The following is an 18,023-nucleotide window of genomic DNA, read 5'->3' on the forward strand; positions in this document are numbered from 1 at the left end:
TTTTTTTTTCATTTCTTTTTTTTTTTACCCCTCGGCCGTCAATCCTACCCAAAAATCTCTCACATCTAGCTTATATAGAACACCTACCCCAATGAAGATCAACGAACACACAGGTGAGCTTGACATGACGAAAACAGTCACTGAAAGAATAGGCAGTCGACCAACTGACAAGTGCAGCGATTTTGACACCTCGGGTGGTGCTGGTGCCCTACGAGGCGCGGCATGTGGCCAAGTACCACCGCTGGATGAGCGACACCGTACGACGCATCCCTTTCACTCTTCTCCGGGACTTCTTCCCTAATTCCTCATTTCCAGGACATCCAAGAGGCCACGGCGTCTGAGCCGCTCACACTGGAGGAAGAGTATGAAAACCAGGAGTCCTGGCGACAGGCACACGACAAACTCACCTTCATCCTGTGCCGACCGATGGGAGATGCGACCGAAGAACGAGTGACAGCGGGCGAGGTGGATGGCGAGGAGGCGATGCTCGGGGATGTCAACTTTTTCTTATACCCTTACCATGGCGACACTGACGATGATGATGATGATGGCGACCGAGGACAAGGGGAAAGGGAAGGGGACTGGGTCGGCGAAGTAGACGTCATGGTTGCCGAAGACGACTGGCGAGGCAAAGGCGTGGGGTTCGCGGCAGTGACGGCGCTCATGACCTACTTGCACCGGCATCTGGATGAGGTGTTGGAGGAGCACGTCCGGGGGAGCGGCGGGCGGGGGGGAGGAGGAGCGAGGACGTCCCCGTCTCGGGGGCGGTTACGGAGTCTCGTGGCCAAGATCAAGGAGGGAAACGGGAAGAGCGTCACGTTGTTCAGGAAGGTCGGCTTCGTGCAGCGAGGCGGTGTGAACTACTTTGGCGAGCTGGAGATGGTGCTGGACGATTTTGAGGGGTTCATGTCTCGCGTCCTCGAGGGGGGAGAGGGGTCATGGGGGAGGGAGCTGGCGGAGACGTATAGAGAGGTGATATATTCGAGGATAGGGGGGGGATAGGGAAGAAGGAGAGGATCATGAGGATCATGAGGATGGTGATGGGTGATGGTAGCCACGTGAAGGCTCACCGAAAGCATTAATCATTGAAACGCCGCGATGCGTTCCAGGGGCAGGCGGGACCGGCTAGCATCGGAAGTCTTACCGAGACCCCAATGAAAAGATGGACCAAAGTTTCGTACCTGCATCGAGAGGATCTGCCCAGAAAGATACATGACCGGTACCTTTTCCACAGCTAGCTTTTCATTGGATAATAAGTACCGTGGTGGTATCATTTTGGGAACCGGCATTACGCCAGCGTCTGTTCCTTATCGTCGTCTGACCTCGCCAAATCCTTTTCTCTGCTTCCCAACTTGTCCAAAACAAGCCACACGATGAGTATCCCAACGCAAAGTTTTACTTCAACCATTGCCTGGCCTAGCTTCGGTATGATCGACTTTGCACTAGTGGTCGAGACTGGCCCAGTGACACGCTATAATTAGCGAGCACCGGCATGAGGGGCCCTCCGATCTCGCCTATGCAGTCCGTCTCCCGAAGCCGAGAATCCACGAAACCACAATCCGGGGTAATCGACCATCGTTCGGCATTGGGATTGACAACGGAGTACAATGTTATGAGTCTGAACGGCGGAAGAGATCAATAATCCCAATTTCCCACCTTGGCGTTGCGTCACTCCAGTGAGCCCACCCCAGGCGTCATCACAAATCCTTCGAAAATACTCTCGACTTATTCCACGCCCAACTTACACCCTGACCCGACCCGTTATACTGCGTTTTCCACTTTTCTTTCTCGAAAAAGGCAGGTCAAACAAGTACAAAGACCATTCAGTCTCTCCACGGGACTCACTTGGCCACCCAACTCCGTCCCCACCACCCCAACGGGCGTCTTAGGGTTCGTGTTATCTTCGTCTTACCCTATACTTGGCCCTAGTTTACCCTATAGATTCCCTTTCGTTACCATATAGAAACGTCGCCTCTGTCTTACGCCACGCCCTTCGTCATGCGTGCATGCAGCATGCGGCGTACGGCATGCGGCTCCTGCGGGAACCCTGTTAGCCCAGAGTCTAGGCGGACTCTACTTTGAATCTGACGTCGAGTTACTTTTCGTCTATATGACGACCGACGCTGTAGGTGAAGTACTCTGTTGGTCGTATAACCGCGAATAAGACGCCCTTGACCTAACTCCATTGTTTTGTATTCAGGGGATGATGCATAGAGATTCGAGTAGATAAGGCGCTGTTCCCTCGTATGACAACGCGAAATCAACTGTCAACAGCCACGACCATAGTTACCGTACCAAGTCGTCTTGGTCGCTTGGTATACCTGCCTGCCTTATCCTGTTGACTGTCGCACTTTATTCCCACCCCGTATTCTACCAAGACCTTACTCCAACGCGCACTGTTCGCAATGGGCTCGGTCGACTCGGGCGCAAAGCTGCCGTGGATCGAGACACCACTAATTGCTTCGCCCCAGCTCTCGCGGGCTGCAGGATGGCAAGTCGCCTCTACACAATCGCCCCTTCAAAGACCCGAAAAACACACAAGCTAACCATCCCCAGTAACATCTTCCTAAAACTCGAAAACCTCCAGCCCTCGGGCTCCTTCAAGTCCCGCGGCGTCGGAAACCTCACCCTCCGCGCCGCCGCCGCCTCCGCCTCTCCGAATGTCCACTTTTACTGCTCCTCCGGCGGCAACGCCGGCCTCGCCTGTGCCACCTCGGCCCTCGCCCTGAACCGCTCGGCCACCATCGTCACCCCCACCGCCACTTCGGCCCTCATGGTTTCCAAGCTGAGGCTCCTCCACGCCCGCGTCGAGCAGGTCGGCGACAACTGGGCCGAGGCCGACAAGCACCTCCGCGAGAACCTCCTCGCCAACGACCCGGACGGCGTCTACGTTCCCCCCTTCGACCACCCCCATATCTGGGACGGCGCCGCGACCATCATCACCGAGCTCGCCGCCCAGTTCCCCACCCACCTCGACCTCCACGCCCTGGTCTGCTCCGTCGGCGGCGGCGGTCTCCTCAACGGTCTCTTCCAGGGCCTCGAAAACATGGAATGCGACCCGTCCGCCTCGGCCCCCTGGCCTCACGGCAAAACCCCATCCGTCGTCGCCGTGGAGACCCATGGCGCTCATAGTCTCCACGCCAGCATCGAGGCCGGCGAGCATCTCACCCTACCGGGAATCACCTCCATCGCCACCAGCCTCGGCGCCGTTCGCGTCTCCGATAAGACCTGGGAGTGGGCCGAGCGCAAGGCCGTCCTCGGGCCGAAGAGGGAAGCCAAGCGGGAAGCTTCTGCTGCGGCTGGTCCTCCAGCGGGACTTGAGAGCGTCACGGTCAGCGATGCCGAGGCGGCCATGGCCTGCGTGCGCTTTGTCGATGACGCGCGCTTCCTCGTTGAGACGGCTTGCGGCGCCACCATTGCCATTTGCTACAACGGCGAACTGAGGCGGACATTAGGCAGGGGCCTGACCGATGCGGAATGGCGGGAGAAGAACGTCGTGCTCGTTGTGTGTGGAGGGTCTAGCGTCAGCTTGGACATTCTCGAGGGATATCGCGAGAAGTATGCTCACATGGTGCAGGCAGGAACTCTGCCACCTTGAGTAAATCGTAAGGTGCTCTCTTGCCGGCGTTGGGATCATGTTGATATGAGCTGGGATTTAATGACTTGATTACAGTGAACGGGATCAGTTGCTGAGACTACGGAGACGGAGCCCATAAAGATTAGCTAGCGTACCTGTCTTTATTTGCCTTTGATTCAAACAAACGAATACCAGAAGCGCCTCGTCAGATTCGATTGTTTGTTTGCCCTGGATTCTCCCTTCTTTCCTATCTTTTCCTTTGACCTGGTCGCTTGATCCTGCCGCCTTATTATTTACTTGCACTCATCGATGACTTGCGACTTACACCGGACCACAATATATTATCACCTTTTCTTCAACCTCACCTCGCCTTTAGCTTTAATTCACGCCGTTTAACTCTCCAGGCTGCTACAGAAATCCATAGATGCCATTCCAACAACATACCATCGTTCCATCTCTTCCATTCTGGCAAATTTAGACGGGCCAGCACGTTACATACCATCTCTTTCTTACTCTCGAGACTGTGTTGGCAGGAACCTTAACGAGCTTCGCTCTTCCAAGCACTGGAGGACAAGTCACTTGATTTCTTCGCTCCCTTCAGACCAGAAGAGCATCGGTTCCGTCTTGTCGAGCACTGCTATGGCTTCTATGCAAGGAAGCAAACACATCATTTGATTCTATTTGCCTTCCACACATGTCCAACTGAGCGGCACCTCATCTTTCCATCCATTTCATCCATAGACATCCTCACCTGGGCGAGTTCCCAGGACCATGAACGAGGAAAGCTCGCCATACCGGCAGACATCATTGGCATCGAACTAAGACAGAAAGCGAGTATATTGACCTGTTATTCAAGATGTCTACTGCAACCGTGGTCGTCTCAAGCCGTCAAGGCCGCACCAATGCCACCACCGCCCCACGGAAGAGGAAGATTCCCGTACGAGATGGTGACGAACCTGGAAAAGATGTCCGTTCTGTGAGTTCCCCCAGAGCGGCCTTCCACCCTTTCCTGTCTATAAATGGAAAGCGGGAAGCTAACGACGGAACCAACAGCGCAAGTACAAAAAACCCAAGGCGAGCGAAATCATCTGTTTACTCGATGATGAGTCGGACTTGGAAATGCCACGCCCCAACGTGTCACCGGGTGACGGCAAAATGAGCTACACAACGCGGCCCGGGGGCTCAGAAATACCCGCCATGTACCATGGGTACCACAAGGAGCTGGAGAAGCTGAAGATTGATATCCGCAAGAAGGCCAAATCCGAGAGAGAGGCTGCCGAGAAGAAAACCACCGAGCCGGTTTCGTTACAGAAGACGGCCGGCCAGAGAGACAAGAAGGTGAAAGTCAGGCTCTCCCTCAGTCGCAAGAAGGTGAAAGCCAGGCTCTCCCTCAGTCGCAAGACGACGGGGAAAGATTCCCAGGGAGCCCAAAGCAAACGCAGGGACAAACCGGCCGTGAATCAACACCTCCACAAGATAGTCAAAAATGTCATCTCCAGAGCGCGTCCTGACCAAGACCCCAACGATTGGCAGACGAAGGACCGCGAGGAGAGAGAGTTCCGCCTCAGTCTACTATTCCGCGAGGCGCCCCGGAAATGCCACTTTCTCCTGCTGCCCCTCGAGATTCGGGAACAGATATACGGCTACCTCCTCGAGGCCCCCGAACCTATCCGCGTCTTCGAGGGCTGGTCCAAGGTCCACAGGCACAAGCGGCAGACGCTCGAAACGGCGATTATGCGCACAAACTCGCAGATTGCCGACGAGTGCATCCGCGTCCTATACGGACAAAACACTTTTGAATATTTGATCCGCGACAGTACGGGGCTCAAACCTAGTCCTTCTGGTAGACTGGATGGAGGAAACGGACACCAGGGTGACGGGGACACTGGCGTCGGCAATGCACCAGACGTCGAGTCGGATTCAGACGATGACGGCGACGGTGAGTACGAAGACAATGATGACCATTCGGACCATGAGGGCGACGAGTACGAATTCGCGCCCGTCCGCCGTAGCCGTCGTCGTCCGTCACGGGCTACGAAGAACGCTGCGAGGATGAGCATCGCGAACAAAAGACGCAACACAAACTTGGACCAGAAAACCCCGAGCTACAACGACATCAGTGGCTCACCCACCTCCTCATCTTCGTCCTCCTCCCGTGCCTCCCAGGTCCCCACCTACACGGCCTTCAACCCCGACGTCGAGATCAACGTGGCCAAGTTCGGACACCACTTCCGCCACATCCGGATCAAAGCTGAAAACGGCCGAAGCGGGCCCCATTACCGCGCACGCATGGCCGCCGCCATCGCCGCCTTTTCGAACCTCCGCCCGCGCCGTGCCAAGCTGCGCACCATCGACATTGAAATCACGCCCACGCGACAGGACCAGCCCCCGCAGGGCCAGGAGACCAGCGACGGTAGCCACGACCTCACGTTCCTCGACTTTTTCGAGTTCGAGTCGGATATCCTGCGTGCGCTCCGCGTGCTGCCGTGCCAGTTCATCCGCGTGGTGGTCAATACGCATGCCGGTCCCAGGGATATCGTGGTCGATCGGCGCCAGGTGATCAGTTTGCGGCGCGCGGCGCGCGGGGAGAGGGACATTTGGGCCGGTGATGTGGTCGTGCAGGCGCAGAGGAGGCGGTTGGCCGAGCAGGCGCAGCAGATCCTCCGGCAGCTTCCGCAGACCATTAGGCAAGTTTGGCTTGCGCATGAGGTCCAGGGGTCCCGCGACGTCTGGGATTTTTCTGATGCCGACGATGAGGACATGTGGGATTGAAACTAGGGTGCGTCCATTCGATGATGGCTGGCCGTTGGGCTTTGTTACTGGGGTGGTTTGCGAGGCCAGGCCGTCTAACAGTGATTCAAACGGTATTCTGTTCCCGAGGGATGATGGACGGCATATGGGGGTTCCAAACACGGGACGCTTCGGGAATTGGCTTCTTCTTCTTCTTCTTCTTCTTCATCTTGGCTCTCCAATCACCATTTCTTGTTGGTTCTTGCATCGCAGGGGTATATCGCACCTCTCGCTATCCCGAAAATAAAACATCTGCTTAGTATCGCTTTTGGCCGTCTCAACCCCGGCCCACCGTCCCTTGTCATGAAGTGGCAATCTTAACTTTCGAGACTTCTAACGTCTCGGTGTCGACGAGGACAAGCTCCTTCGTCTCGGAGAATGACGGCACAGTTACGAGCCGCACAACCTGTCCTTCGGGTCCGTGAATGACCTTGGTCGAGAACTCGGGTTGACAGCCGACAAAGTAGAGGTGAGGAGTTGTCTTCATCACGAATGGATCGTCATCCTGGAAAGGGTAGCTCCCTGGTCTTGTGGTCAGTATGGGCAGAAGAAACCACGTTACGTAGAAAGAGGTACTTACAAAGCGTGTCAGGGGCTGTCGGGGCAATGCATCGCCACCGACACATGGCTTCCATCATACCCAGACGGTCCTCACTCTCGACATATTTGAACACGTCGTCGACGTTCTGGCCTCCGGTGCCAAGGAACCTCCACCCATCCACTTCGGCTTCCCATGGGTTCGTCGAGTTGTCCAGCCAGCCCGGTTCGGCTGCGGCGTTGGGCCCTGACAAGGATGGAGGGACGCACCAGGGCCTCGAGCGCGGGAACATGGCGACATGGATGGGTTGCTGCGGGTAACTCGCGTTGGCCGGGTCCTGCGGGCCCGGGAGGAGGGTGACGGGCATAGAATGGAGGAGTTCGGACAGGAACTCGTCCAGGAGCTGGCTGGGCAGGGGGTTATAGGTCGACGAATCGTAGCCGTACTTCTTCGTGCTCGGCACGGAGGGCTTTTGGCCGTTCGCCTCGCCGCCCTCTGGTGTGATCTGATGGTCGGCTGCGGTGGAGATGGAGTTGCCGGCGATGACGACGCGGGAAATCTTGGCGAGCTCGTCTCGTTGTGTATCTTGGTCGAGGGCTTCGCCGAGGAGGTACTCAAGTAGAAGATCCAGCTCGACGGCATATGATGGGTCGGTCCCGGAGAAGCAAAGGCCTGATACGATGGCGATTTTATTCCCTTTTTTCCCCGCCGAAGAAGACGGATTGTCGGCCATTTCCTCGTCCTCGTCCTCTGCGGCCTTTCCTTTCGCCGATGTTGTAGGGGGTTCTGTTAACGTCCATCGTTGGGGTTGCGGGGCCAAGTCGGGAAATTTGATATCGATGACCTCGATCTCGCCGTTGATATTCTCGATGCCCATGACGGCGATGATGCAGCCCGTGACCAAGTGTACGCTTTTCAAGATGTCCCCTACCAGTTTGACCCGGCCCGAATCATCCTCCAGCATGACTTGGTCCTGGCCATCTTCGGAATAGTACCTGTCCGTCGTGATGGGCGCAGAGATCCAGCGCTATAGTACGTCAGCCCCATGTACGTCGATGGATTGTTTCTACCCGCAGGATTCACCCACATCCTTTGACACGTCCTCTAGGATATTCGGCTTGAGTGGCATGTCCATGTAGACGGTTCCGGCAACCCAACACAGCTCTCCCTGGCGAATATCCAGCACTCGCTCAACCTGCTTGGCAGGTTCGCCGCCAATGACGGTGTCGCTCCATGCTTCCGCGGCGATCTTCTCGACTGCTGGCTTGATGGTGACGAGGCGGAGGAAGTAGGTATCGGCGAATTGCTGTTTGTACGATCTGTCCCTTTTCAGAAAGAAAGAATGAAGAGACTTGTAGCTTGATGGCGCTCTTGATAGCGGGGTCTTCTCTACGTCTCTAGTCGTCATGTGTGAGTACATATGGCATTGGCATCGCGTACGGACGTCGTCAGATCATCGAAGGGGATAGACGTACTCAGGCTTTTTGAGGAGACCGACCACCTCTTCCAAGGTCACCATATTTCCGACCCAATTTCAGCACTTGTACGTTGAAAAATAGAGTGCTCCAGACAGTGACGAATGTTGAATCAGAAGTTGGTCGAAAGTAGAAAAAGTAAAGGGAAATAGAAGCTGACTCTCTGGATTAACGCGTCTCAGAATTCAGACACGCGATTCGCGGTGTCCATGTAGAGTGGCACAGCAAAATCTGTGGCTTGACACCGTGGGGTACAGATGTGGCTTGGGCGGGGCTACTTGATTACTCATCACCTCACTCGATTGTCATGTCCTCATCGCGGGGCAATGGACCTCCCTTTCTTGGATAACCGCCGACTCCTCCTTTTTTAATCCCTTTTTTCTTTTATCACTCATCTCTCCCTCTCCAATTCGATCCATTCCGTCCTTTTCTCGTATTTTACACCCCTAACATCTTCATCCTGGATCTCAACTACCTTCATAATGGCCCCCCAGGAACACATCCCGACCATCGAGACCAGAGGACTCACTTACACCTTTCCTGACTACTCGACCGGCATCAGCGACATAACCCTCTCCCTCCCAGTTCAATCGCGAACTCTCCTGATCGGGGCCAATGGATCTGGTAAGACCACCCTCCTCCGCCTCTTGGCCGGCAAGAGGCTGGCACCAGCAGGCACAATCTCCATCGGAGACGTCGACCCCTTCAAGGACGGTCTGGAGGGCGTGACGTACCTGGGACTGGAGTGGGTGCTCAACCCCATCGTCCGGACCGACATCAGCGTGACGGAGCTCCTCCGGTCCGTCGGCGGCGACGCATACCCGGCGCGGCGCGACGAGCTCATCGACGTCCTCGACATCGACACGCGCTGGCGCATGCACGCCGTGAGCGACGGCGAGCGCCGCCGCGTGCAGCTCGCCATGGGCCTGATCCGGCCCTGGACCGTCCTCCTCCTCGACGAAATCACCGTCGACCTCGACGTCCTCAGCCGCGCCAACTTCCTCGCCTGGCTCCGCGCAGAGACGGAAAAGCGCGTCTGTACCATAGTCTACGCTACCCATATCCTCGACAACCTCGCCGGCTGGCCGACCCACCTCGTCCACATGCACCTCGGAAAGGTGCGTGAGTGGGGCCCCGCAGAGCGCTTCCTCGAGGGCGTCGACGCCCAGAGCGGCAACAGCACGCTCGGCGAGCTGGCGCTGGGCTGGCTCAGGCAGGATCTTAAGGATCGGGGTCCTCGCACTAAACTAGATATTGGCCCCGAGGGGAGGACATACGCTGCCGGCGGCTATGGTGGCTACGGGGACGAGTCGCATCATGTGAAGTGAACTCAAAAAGGGATCTACCAAATCTGCGGAGAAACCCGTCCGTCGGGAAAGGAGGTTTGGTAAAGAGGCGGTTGAGATGATGCTATCAAGTGGCCTGCTGCAGTGGAAGGCGTATTTTTTCAACACACTCTCTGAAGCGCTGCAGGGAATCATGCGATAGACACGGGCTTGGGAGTCGACTTTCAAAGTTCTTTGGGTGGCATTTTTTCAACTTCTCGGCGCCACCATGGCTTGGATTTCATGACGGAAAACTGGAGATAAACAGGGGCAATACCATCGTATTTTATGATTGTCGCATACGCATAGGCAAGGGCAATCTCAACTTGTCCTTCGCGGCGTTCGGTTACACTCGTTCAACAACGGGTGTACCTACTAGCAGACAGACGGATTGACAAGGCATTTGGAGGGCATTCCTCTTCGGATACCCCTCAATCAGGTTTCGCGTTTTTGTCAACCCAACTAGGCAAGGCCCGTAGCTGGCCTCCCCATGTGGTCCTGTTGATTCCCCAGTTCACAACTCCTGGCATGATGTACACCTACTGCATTTGCATCAAGCCAGACTAGACTGGCGAGGCTGGCTAGAAGTACGGGACGCACTTCGCCGCCCCTTGATCACATTCCTCATCAGGTCGCTGATTCCCCCGAAGCCCTGGCCCTCGAGTGCACTGAGAACCTGCTGCCGGTACTCGTTCCACTCCAGCCGCAGACCCCGTGCCCTGGCCAATCTCTGCAGGCTGCTCTGCGTCACGGGCCCCCCGTGTCGTGTCACGATGGCCCTCTTGTTCTCCTCCAGCGCTTTGTCCTCGAGCGCGAGGACGCACATCATGGACTGGAAACTCAGCACGGGTGAGTGGGACAGCCCGAACAGCACGGGCAGGGCGAGGTCCATGCCCAGGTCCTCGACGTAGCGGTGGAGGCGGGCCGTGGTCTGCGGGGAGGATAGGCACGCAAGCGCGTGGATGTCGGAGGAGTTGAAGGCCCGGCCGCGCCATATACAGTTGCACAGGTCCATCAGGAACCCGTTGTAGGTCTGCAAATCAGACACCCCGTACGCCTTACGGTCTCTAGCCATGGCGGCGTCGAACGAGGTCTTGTATTTTGCCAGGATCCCGGCGAGCCGGGAGACGTTTCCGAGGGAAGGGGAGAAGAAGATGAGGTAGACCAGCTGGGGGGGAGGGTTGGCGATGCGGAGGAGGGGTTCCAGGACCGGGTCCGACATGGTGCTGGCGACCTGCTCGTAGAATTCCAGGACGGTAGAGTGGGTTGCCGTGCTTGGGCTGGCCTGTACCAGGGCGAGAGCGATGTTTCCGACGTGGACTTGAAGTTCCACGACGGAGTGGCAGGGCGTTCCAGGGGGGACCGCATCTACGGACTGTAGGCTGCAAGTCCAGTTACGAAGGAGGTTTCGGTACATTTCGAGCAGCAGAACCTGCGTATGCAGAGTATTGGGCAGGCATTTCTCGAGTGGCCCGAACAACGCCTGGTACAGTTCTGTGGATCATGAGACACAGGTCGGTAAACGAGAGAGAAGGTGGTGGGAATGAGAGACTGCGTACCGTTGAACTCGAGAAGCGGTGTGTACTGTAGAATCCGAAGAATCGTTTCCTGCGCATCTATGCCATTCCAGTATCCAAAAAGATTTGCAAGAAAGTTGAGGATCACGGGGGCAGTTTCCTAGTCATGTCAGCCTCTTAATGTCCCCAGATGGAATGACATGACAAGTCTCAGCCTACCTTGACGCGGGAGACATAGTCTTCGAGAACTTCCATGGTGTCGACGAAAGTCTTTGTGTCCGCCGTGCCGGTGAGGATATCGTCCAGAGCCGCCTCGACCCAGTGAACGATTCTCCGAGTAACGAGGTAGTCCTTCCTGAGCAAAACCAACTTTTGAAGCAAAGGGTCGGCCAGGACAGCGGCAAGCTGGTTCGGCAGCTCAATCTTCTCCAGGTTGTTCACAAAGCGGTCGACGTTGTCGATTTCTTCCAAGGTAACCGATTTCTTGTCTCTAGTCAGAAACTCTGCAGAGAGAGGTAGGTCGATACGGGTCGTGGTGGTCTCACCTCGGTAGCGTACGATGTGTGCACTGCAGGGACACCTGATGGACGCCCGCCCCGCCCCCTGAGAGAAATGTGCCGGTCGACAGTGAAGCCATTCTGATTCCTCGCTTCGGTTTCCGCTGTCCTTTGGGCATGCGCCCTCTGTATCTCACCCAACCTTTCGCGCCATTCCAAGTCGGGGTGCTGTTCACGTTAGCATGAGGACTTGGGTGAGGGAAGAGGCGTTGCCATGACCTGGGCTCACCTTGAATGTCGACGCCTTGCCTTTCACGGCGTCGCCGACAATGATTTCCGGATAGTAGTCCTTGTATATCCGCAGAAGCCCAGTCAAAGCCGGGTCATTTCCTGTTTGCCGCGACAGATTCAGGCTGTGTGATCCTGTCAGCCACTTCCCCTGGCCGACGGGAGGCAGTTCGGCGAATGAAAGAGGGAGACTTTTATGAGATTGGCCTGTGCCTGACTTACATAGATTGGATTCTGAACGGGCGGACATGCTTGCGCCGTGTGATGAGGGCTAAGACATGGCATAAGTATGGTCTGGAGGAAGAGTCGTGGTTAGTAAGAATGATATGACGATGAGCCATTGACGCGAAGAAGAAAACCAACCTGATAGCTGCGGTCTCCAGCAAGTTGAAGAGCACCGGATACGCCTGGGACAGAATGCCAGGCCCATCAATGATGTGGTACACCATTATGAGCCATCTCAGGAGGCCGGCCTGGATTGGGAAAGGGGGCTTAAACTCCCCATTGCCCAGGCAGCCAACGACTTTCAACACGGCATCAGGCGACAGGCGGGTGGCCGGGTAGAGGTTGTTGACGAGGGCATTCAGGCTGGCCTGGTCGAGGTGGCTGGGCACTGTGAGCAGGTCGATCAGATCGTTCAGCGGGTCAGGGAGGAGGCCATGTTCATAAGCCTTGGAGGCCAATTTCTGAACGGTGGGCTTGATGCTCGTAGCACGTTGCTTCGCGGGGACTCTGGATGCTAGAGAATAGATGGACGAGTGAGCCTGGTGTCGCCTTTTACATCCGCGTCAACTACGTAATGTGAGAACACGGGATGAAGGGGGGATTGTATGAGTGCAACTATTTCGCGTACCCTCAATCACGTCGGCGACTAGGTCGCGAATCTCTTGGTCTCCATCGGATGCCATGTCGCTGACATGCACGGCGTAATAGACCGCAGTCTTGCCAGAGACACTCTCAAAACCCACCGTGTCTCGCCGACTTCATTTGGTGGATTACAGTCGAAAGATACAGGGATGAGGTGCAGCGGTCGGAGATGCTACGTGTGTTTTCCTGTACGAGGTATATTCACGTGGGATAAAATACGATGTACGTTGTACGTTGTATGTAGCCTAGGTGAAGGATTGCAATGGCTGGTGATGGCGATGGTGATGTGATGGGACCAAAACAAACGCGTCTTGGTTGGTGTCGCATCTTTCGGGGGTCAGAGGTACCGACGAGTATTTCTCGTGGCAATTATCCCTGTAGTTACTTCCAAGTACCTCGAGTGTCTGTGTAACCTCCAGGGGTATCTCGTCAATCCCCGCTATAAAAGGACCTGGACTGATGCCTTGAAATTTGTACCCCAAATCTTACAGGTACATGCGGATGTACCTCAAGGTGTCACCTTTCTCAACCACCTGAATGTTCCTCCTCCTTCTGATCGATTCTCCATACATACACGGCAGATACAGACATTTATTTCGCCATACATTCCCATCGCAGGCCAATTCCCAGGCCGTTCATCAGCTCTTCTTTTATCCCTGGTTTGATCGGACATCGCCGCGTCAGCAGCGCCGACTCGAGCTTTCCAATTTCCTGTACACTCCTTGCACATAAGCCCGCGAACCCGCACCCCTTGTCCTGGAGCAAGGCGGGCGTTGGCGTTTGGCAGCGAGAGAGAACGGGGACAAAGACCCGCCGCGGCCAAGGAAGACGCGGTGAAACAAGAGCAACCTCCTGCTCCTGCTGTGTTACCTACCACAATAGGACCTGACTAGGCTGCATCAGGTCTCCCGTAATCACCCAGAGGAGCCACGGGACGGGACGATAAGACATGGCGACGACATCTTTGCTCTTCGCAAACCGCGCTTGTCGTGTATGTCGAGTGCCGGTCTTCCGCCCCCCCTTGTTCGGTCTTCCGGGTCGACTCAAACTCTTCTAGGCTAGAATGATCCACTACATCCCCACAAGCCGAAATTGGCTGTATTTTCAAGGTATTTCGATGTACACAAGCATAAACACAGCGATACGCGTAAGGAACGTTGCAGGTGTAGGAGAGTGTGTTTGTTTGTTTTGTTTGTATTCGTAGGAATTCGGTTATAAGATATCCGAATCACGTGACTATATGACTAATGCAGCCACGTGACTATATAATTATATAATCAATCTCCTTAACGCGTTACGTAACAGGTCACGTGATTAGTCACGTGATACTTTATTACGTGATATATTATTACGTGATACACACATTCAATTATGGGTCTACGTCAAATTTTTCATCTCCCCTCCTCCTCCTCCTCCTCCTCCCTCAACCTTCACCTTCAAACGCGTTACTCTACAGGCAGTAGCAGCTATTACGGCAGCAGCTATCACAGCAGCAGCTATCACAGCAGCAGCTATCACGGCTATAGCTATTACGGCAGTAGGCAGCTACTCTACCTAGCCGTAGCAGCTGCCGCGTATACTGTATATAACGAATACACTTCGGGCATGGTGTTTCGGCGTGTCTTCGTACTCTTTCCTTTGTGGATGTTTGTGTACTTCGAAATACCTCTAAAATACACCTAATTTCGGGTTATGCAGGGTAGTGGATCATTCTAGCCTGAAAGAGTTTGAGTCGACCCGGAAGACCGAACAGGGGGGGGCGGAAGACCGGCACTCGTGTATGTCCCTCTCTGCCTTTAGTCGTCCAGGTCCTTCACCGAAAGTCTTGCGAGGCGTTTTACCGCAACCCATACGAATGACGTCGACGGTGCGGTGCGTGCCGCTTCTTGTGTCCCCTTGTCTCTTTTTGTCGGGGGCCACATTGTTCTGCGGTGCGCGAGTAATTGACCCATTACCTTGCAGGTTTTGTGCTACCACTTCAATTTATTTTAGTTAAATGTTTTTCCCCCTAATAAGCGACATGACGACCGCCCGTGGAACGTACTTTTAGCCTCCGACCGTATCTTCCTGTCGAGAACTGGCTATACCACGTGTTCGCACCCATCTCGTCGCTCGGCATTTCCTAGACACCGGCACCACCGCAGCCCTTGGGCCCCTACAACGTACTTCACACATCACCATCTCCTGCCTCGCTATTGGATTCAGCCGGCCAGTCGGCGCCAGCGACATACTGGGCGACGCTACGCCATTCGCACAGTCCCAAGGTGTCTCCAATGCCGACGACAACTCCCCGCAACCTCGCCGCATGACCGCGTGTCTCACATAGCACTAGAGGAAACGACTTGTAAGTGGATTGCATCTCTTTTATTTTCTCATTTTCCTTCTTTCCCCCGTCTTTCTTCTTTTACTTTCCCTTGTCTTGAGCAAGATCTTCAACCGTCGCATCATCACGAACAGTCAGTCCGTCTTGTCTGTCCCACGCGTGTTTCTTACCTCACCCTAATCCCTGACCTACCTGCTGGTTAATGTCGTCCTACATGCCTCCACGCCCAGTGCCGCATATACCCAATGTTTGGTTGGCTGGGTTAATCCTCTCTCTCTGCATCACCTGTCAAATAATGCGCCCTCGTCCCATAATCTTCGACTCCATCGAGAATTTGTGTAACCCGTCATCGTGAAAAGCCTCTCCATTTTCCTGGGTGGCTAACTATTTCCATCTGTCGGCGTCAGCCAGGGTAGGGCGGTGACCCGGGGTTCATTCTCATGTCCTCCAAGAGCCTACCTCTTGTAGTTTCTCCTCCTTATGAGTGATTTGGGCTGCATGAACATGTAACCTCTCACATCCCACGTCGACACTTTCACCCAAACAAATTTCCTAGTGAATTCCCTCCCCCTCAACCGCCAGGGAGACGGGCTTCGGTCTCTGTTGTCCCGTTTCCCCATTCCATTCCCATGCCCAATGCTGCTCGAGGGAACAGGTGTAGCTGACGCTTATCTGCTTGCCAGGATCAACTGTGCACCTATACCCTTGAACCGTTTTTATCTAGACAAAGCTCTCCTTACTCCTGTTCAGAATTCCCGAGTTCGACCGCAGCCAACCCCCTTGGTAACGTTGCCATCGTCGCAGCGGTGTCGCCATCTTTTCGGCATAAACGCAAAGCACGCTTGCTGTGCCCAATTATAAGCACAGCGGACCACCGAGACTCTCCCGGTAGGGCTGGGTCATCCGGGGTCAACTTCAGCCCTGCGCTCTCCATCGGAGCCTGCCGTTCCGCTTTGGATCCTTCACTCATGATTCTCTTCGACATACAGTATAGCTAAGAGAAGCGTGCTGGGCTCAGGCGTTCGTCCAGTTGGGAACCTCGATGTCATGAATTGGTCAGCCACCGTCGCAAGATTTGACATCCTTCTGCCATGGCAACGGCTATCCTCTTGTGGGATCGTCAGGAGTCCATTCCTCTGCAACAGGTTCTCTCCCAGGACGACTTGATCATTCTTCTGACGCCGGTTGTCTTGCCGCCGGCCAACCAGGATGCCGAGTCTAAAGACCCATTCGAGCCCCTAGGCAGGGCCATCGCCCTCCGTCACCCCTTCGTTCGCCATGTGCCCTACACGAAACGCGGCGGCATCACAGGCACCCATGCGGCATTTATTAAGAGGGGGAAGGTCATCGTGTTCGTCATCTCCGGGCCACCTGGGGCCGACGAGCCTTCGCAGGCTGACTTTGCCGAAATCGCAGCATTGGTCGGAGGGGATCGGCCACAGGTGGTGCTGGCCTGCTGCAACGTCCAGGCCTACGACCTCGGCTTGTACAGGTTCGCGACCCTAATACAGATGGATGGCTTCGCGCCCCCGGAGCTCGAAAAGGCCGCGGAAATCATGTTTGGGGGCCCCCCTGGCGTCGGAACATTGCAGCAGCAGCAGCAGCCCGCGACTCACGAGCCGGAAGTGAGCATGACACCACACAGCTGGACGGTTGACACATGGAATCTGAACCGCGATTTGGTGGCGACCCATGAGCTCTGGACGCAATGCCTGCCTCGTCGTTTTCACCTGCCGCAGGGCATCCTCAGCTCGCTTCTCCGACGCGAAGGCTACGCGATGCATTACGTCGTCCGTGATGGCGACACGCAGCAACTCGTCGGCTTTTGCGCAACGTACACGACGTACCCCGATAGCAGCGCAGACCGGCTCATCGGATCGTTGGCCGTGCTGCTAGTTCGAGAGGGCTACCGGGGCCGCGGGATCGGGGAGAGCCTACACGAAATGGCGCTGAAGCAACTGCAGAGGACGCGAGGAGTCGACCGTTTACAACTCGGATCCACATTCCCACGGTTACTCCACGGCGTGCCGTCCGAGGCGACGGAAGCAGAAGACTGGTTTCGGCGAAGAGGGTGGCAGATGGACCAGGAATCTCCAAGACGACCGCCAGATATCTCGGACTGGGTACTGAACTTTGACGAGGCACCTGTCAAGGAGTTATCGACGGCGGGGCTCACGTTTCGCCCATGTCCCATGAGTCACTTCGACCAGGTGCTGGAAGTAGTGGACCAGGACTCGACACGCAAGGGTAACATGGGATGGTACGATCAGTATGCCAAGCTGGGGGGTACGATGAATCTCGAAGACGTCATCTTGGGCCTTGAAGGCGACACCATCGTGTCTGTGGCTATCATATACACGCCCACATCGGGGAGTCCGATACTGGACGACCTGCCGTGGGCGACGACATTGGGAAACGATGTCGGTGGCGTAACCTGCGTGTGCATCGTGGGTAGGTTATTTTCCCGCAGCGATTCTCCGTCCCTCTGGTTCAGTTTGCTGACTGATGATGTCTCCTGTGATAGATAGCAATCCGGAAGTGGTGAACAGCAGAGACTCCATCATGGTCAGGTTGCTGGACACCTGCGTCAAACTACTAAGCCACAAGGGCATGAAGCGGATGTTCCTCGACGGGATGAGAGGCGGAGATGAGGGCTTTCAGTCTCTTGGTGAGAGCCCACTGTCCCAGTTTGCATGCGCCTGGGTTCTTACTGATGTTTTAACTTGTTCGCAGGTTTTCAGAGGTGGTCGAGATACAGGGACAGTTGGAGGAGGGTATAGCGACAGAGACCCGATCCTCGGAGTCACGTCACCGCCGGGCTTGCAT

The 18,023-nt window shown here is 55.5% G+C and overlaps 8 protein-coding genes across 8 annotated transcripts; 5 read left to right on the top strand and 3 right to left on the bottom strand.

Moving 5' to 3' along the window:
• The first annotated feature begins 59 nt into the window (after nt 1-59).
• Nucleotides 60-1,184, top strand: ACRALDRAFT_1059726 (uncharacterized protein). Its single transcript, XM_071016090.1, has one exon. The coding sequence runs from the start codon at nt 604-606 to the stop codon at nt 1,000-1,002; it is 399 nt and encodes a 132-aa protein (XP_070879496.1). The 5' UTR covers nt 60-603; the 3' UTR covers nt 1,003-1,184.
• A 1,221-nt stretch (nt 1,185-2,405) lies between these two features.
• Nucleotides 2,406-3,598, top strand: ACRALDRAFT_2039108 (uncharacterized protein; the record flags this gene model as incomplete). Its single annotated transcript, XM_071020929.1, has 2 exons — nt 2,406-2,491; nt 2,557-3,598. The coding sequence occupies 2 exons, from the start codon at nt 2,406-2,408 to the stop codon at nt 3,596-3,598; spliced, it is 1,128 nt and encodes a 375-aa protein (XP_070879497.1).
• Nucleotides 3,599-4,732: 1,134 nt separating this feature from the next.
• Nucleotides 4,733-6,349, top strand: ACRALDRAFT_1078818 (uncharacterized protein; the record flags this gene model as incomplete). Its single annotated transcript, XM_071018817.1, has 1 exon — nt 4,733-6,349. One exon carries the CDS (start codon nt 4,733-4,735, stop codon nt 6,347-6,349), a length of 1,617 nt encoding a protein of 538 aa, XP_070879498.1.
• Nucleotides 6,350-6,531: 182 nt separating this feature from the next.
• ACRALDRAFT_1073685 (uncharacterized protein) lies at nt 6,532-8,424 on the bottom strand (the record flags this gene model as incomplete). The annotated part of the gene is made up of 4 exons (XM_071018133.1): nt 6,532-6,889; nt 6,948-7,932; nt 7,993-8,224; nt 8,381-8,424. 4 exons carry the CDS (start codon nt 8,422-8,424, stop codon nt 6,669-6,671), a joined length of 1,482 nt encoding a protein of 493 aa, XP_070879499.1. The 3' UTR covers nt 6,532-6,668.
• Nucleotides 8,425-8,862: 438 nt separating this feature from the next.
• ACRALDRAFT_2092560 (uncharacterized protein) lies at nt 8,863-9,708 on the top strand (the record flags this gene model as incomplete). The annotated part of the gene is made up of 1 exon (XM_071022595.1): nt 8,863-9,708. The coding sequence occupies one exon, from the start codon at nt 8,863-8,865 to the stop codon at nt 9,706-9,708; it is 846 nt and encodes a 281-aa protein (XP_070879500.1).
• Nucleotides 9,709-10,258: 550 nt separating this feature from the next.
• ACRALDRAFT_2092897 (uncharacterized protein) lies at nt 10,259-12,747 on the bottom strand (the record flags this gene model as incomplete). Its single annotated transcript, XM_071022609.1, has 7 exons — nt 10,259-11,199; nt 11,291-11,321; nt 11,442-11,705; nt 11,768-11,947; nt 12,009-12,132; nt 12,230-12,301; nt 12,371-12,747. Coding segments are annotated over 7 exons (1,989 nt in total), but the record flags the coding sequence as incomplete, so codon positions are not given.
• A 1,492-nt stretch (nt 12,748-14,239) lies between these two features.
• Nucleotides 14,240-14,826, bottom strand: ACRALDRAFT_2015510 (uncharacterized protein; the record flags this gene model as incomplete). The annotated part of the gene is made up of 6 exons (XM_071019804.1): nt 14,240-14,251; nt 14,303-14,370; nt 14,473-14,510; nt 14,626-14,647; nt 14,692-14,759; nt 14,795-14,826. 6 exons carry the CDS (start codon nt 14,824-14,826, stop codon nt 14,240-14,242), a joined length of 240 nt encoding a protein of 79 aa, XP_070879502.1.
• A 1,462-nt stretch (nt 14,827-16,288) lies between these two features.
• On the top strand, nt 16,289-17,977 carry ACRALDRAFT_2024454 (uncharacterized protein; the record flags this gene model as incomplete). Its single annotated transcript, XM_071020223.1, has 3 exons — nt 16,289-17,648; nt 17,722-17,865; nt 17,931-17,977. The coding sequence occupies 3 exons, from the start codon at nt 16,289-16,291 to the stop codon at nt 17,975-17,977; spliced, it is 1,551 nt and encodes a 516-aa protein (XP_070879503.1).
• Nucleotides 17,978-18,023: the final 46 nt, after the last annotated feature.

This window comes from Sodiomyces alcalophilus (assembly GCF_042370955.1).
Source record: "Sodiomyces alcalophilus JCM 7366 unplaced genomic scaffold ACRALscaffold_1, whole genome shotgun sequence".
Lineage (NCBI taxonomy): Eukaryota > Fungi > Ascomycota > Sordariomycetes > Glomerellales > Plectosphaerellaceae > Sodiomyces > Sodiomyces alcalophilus.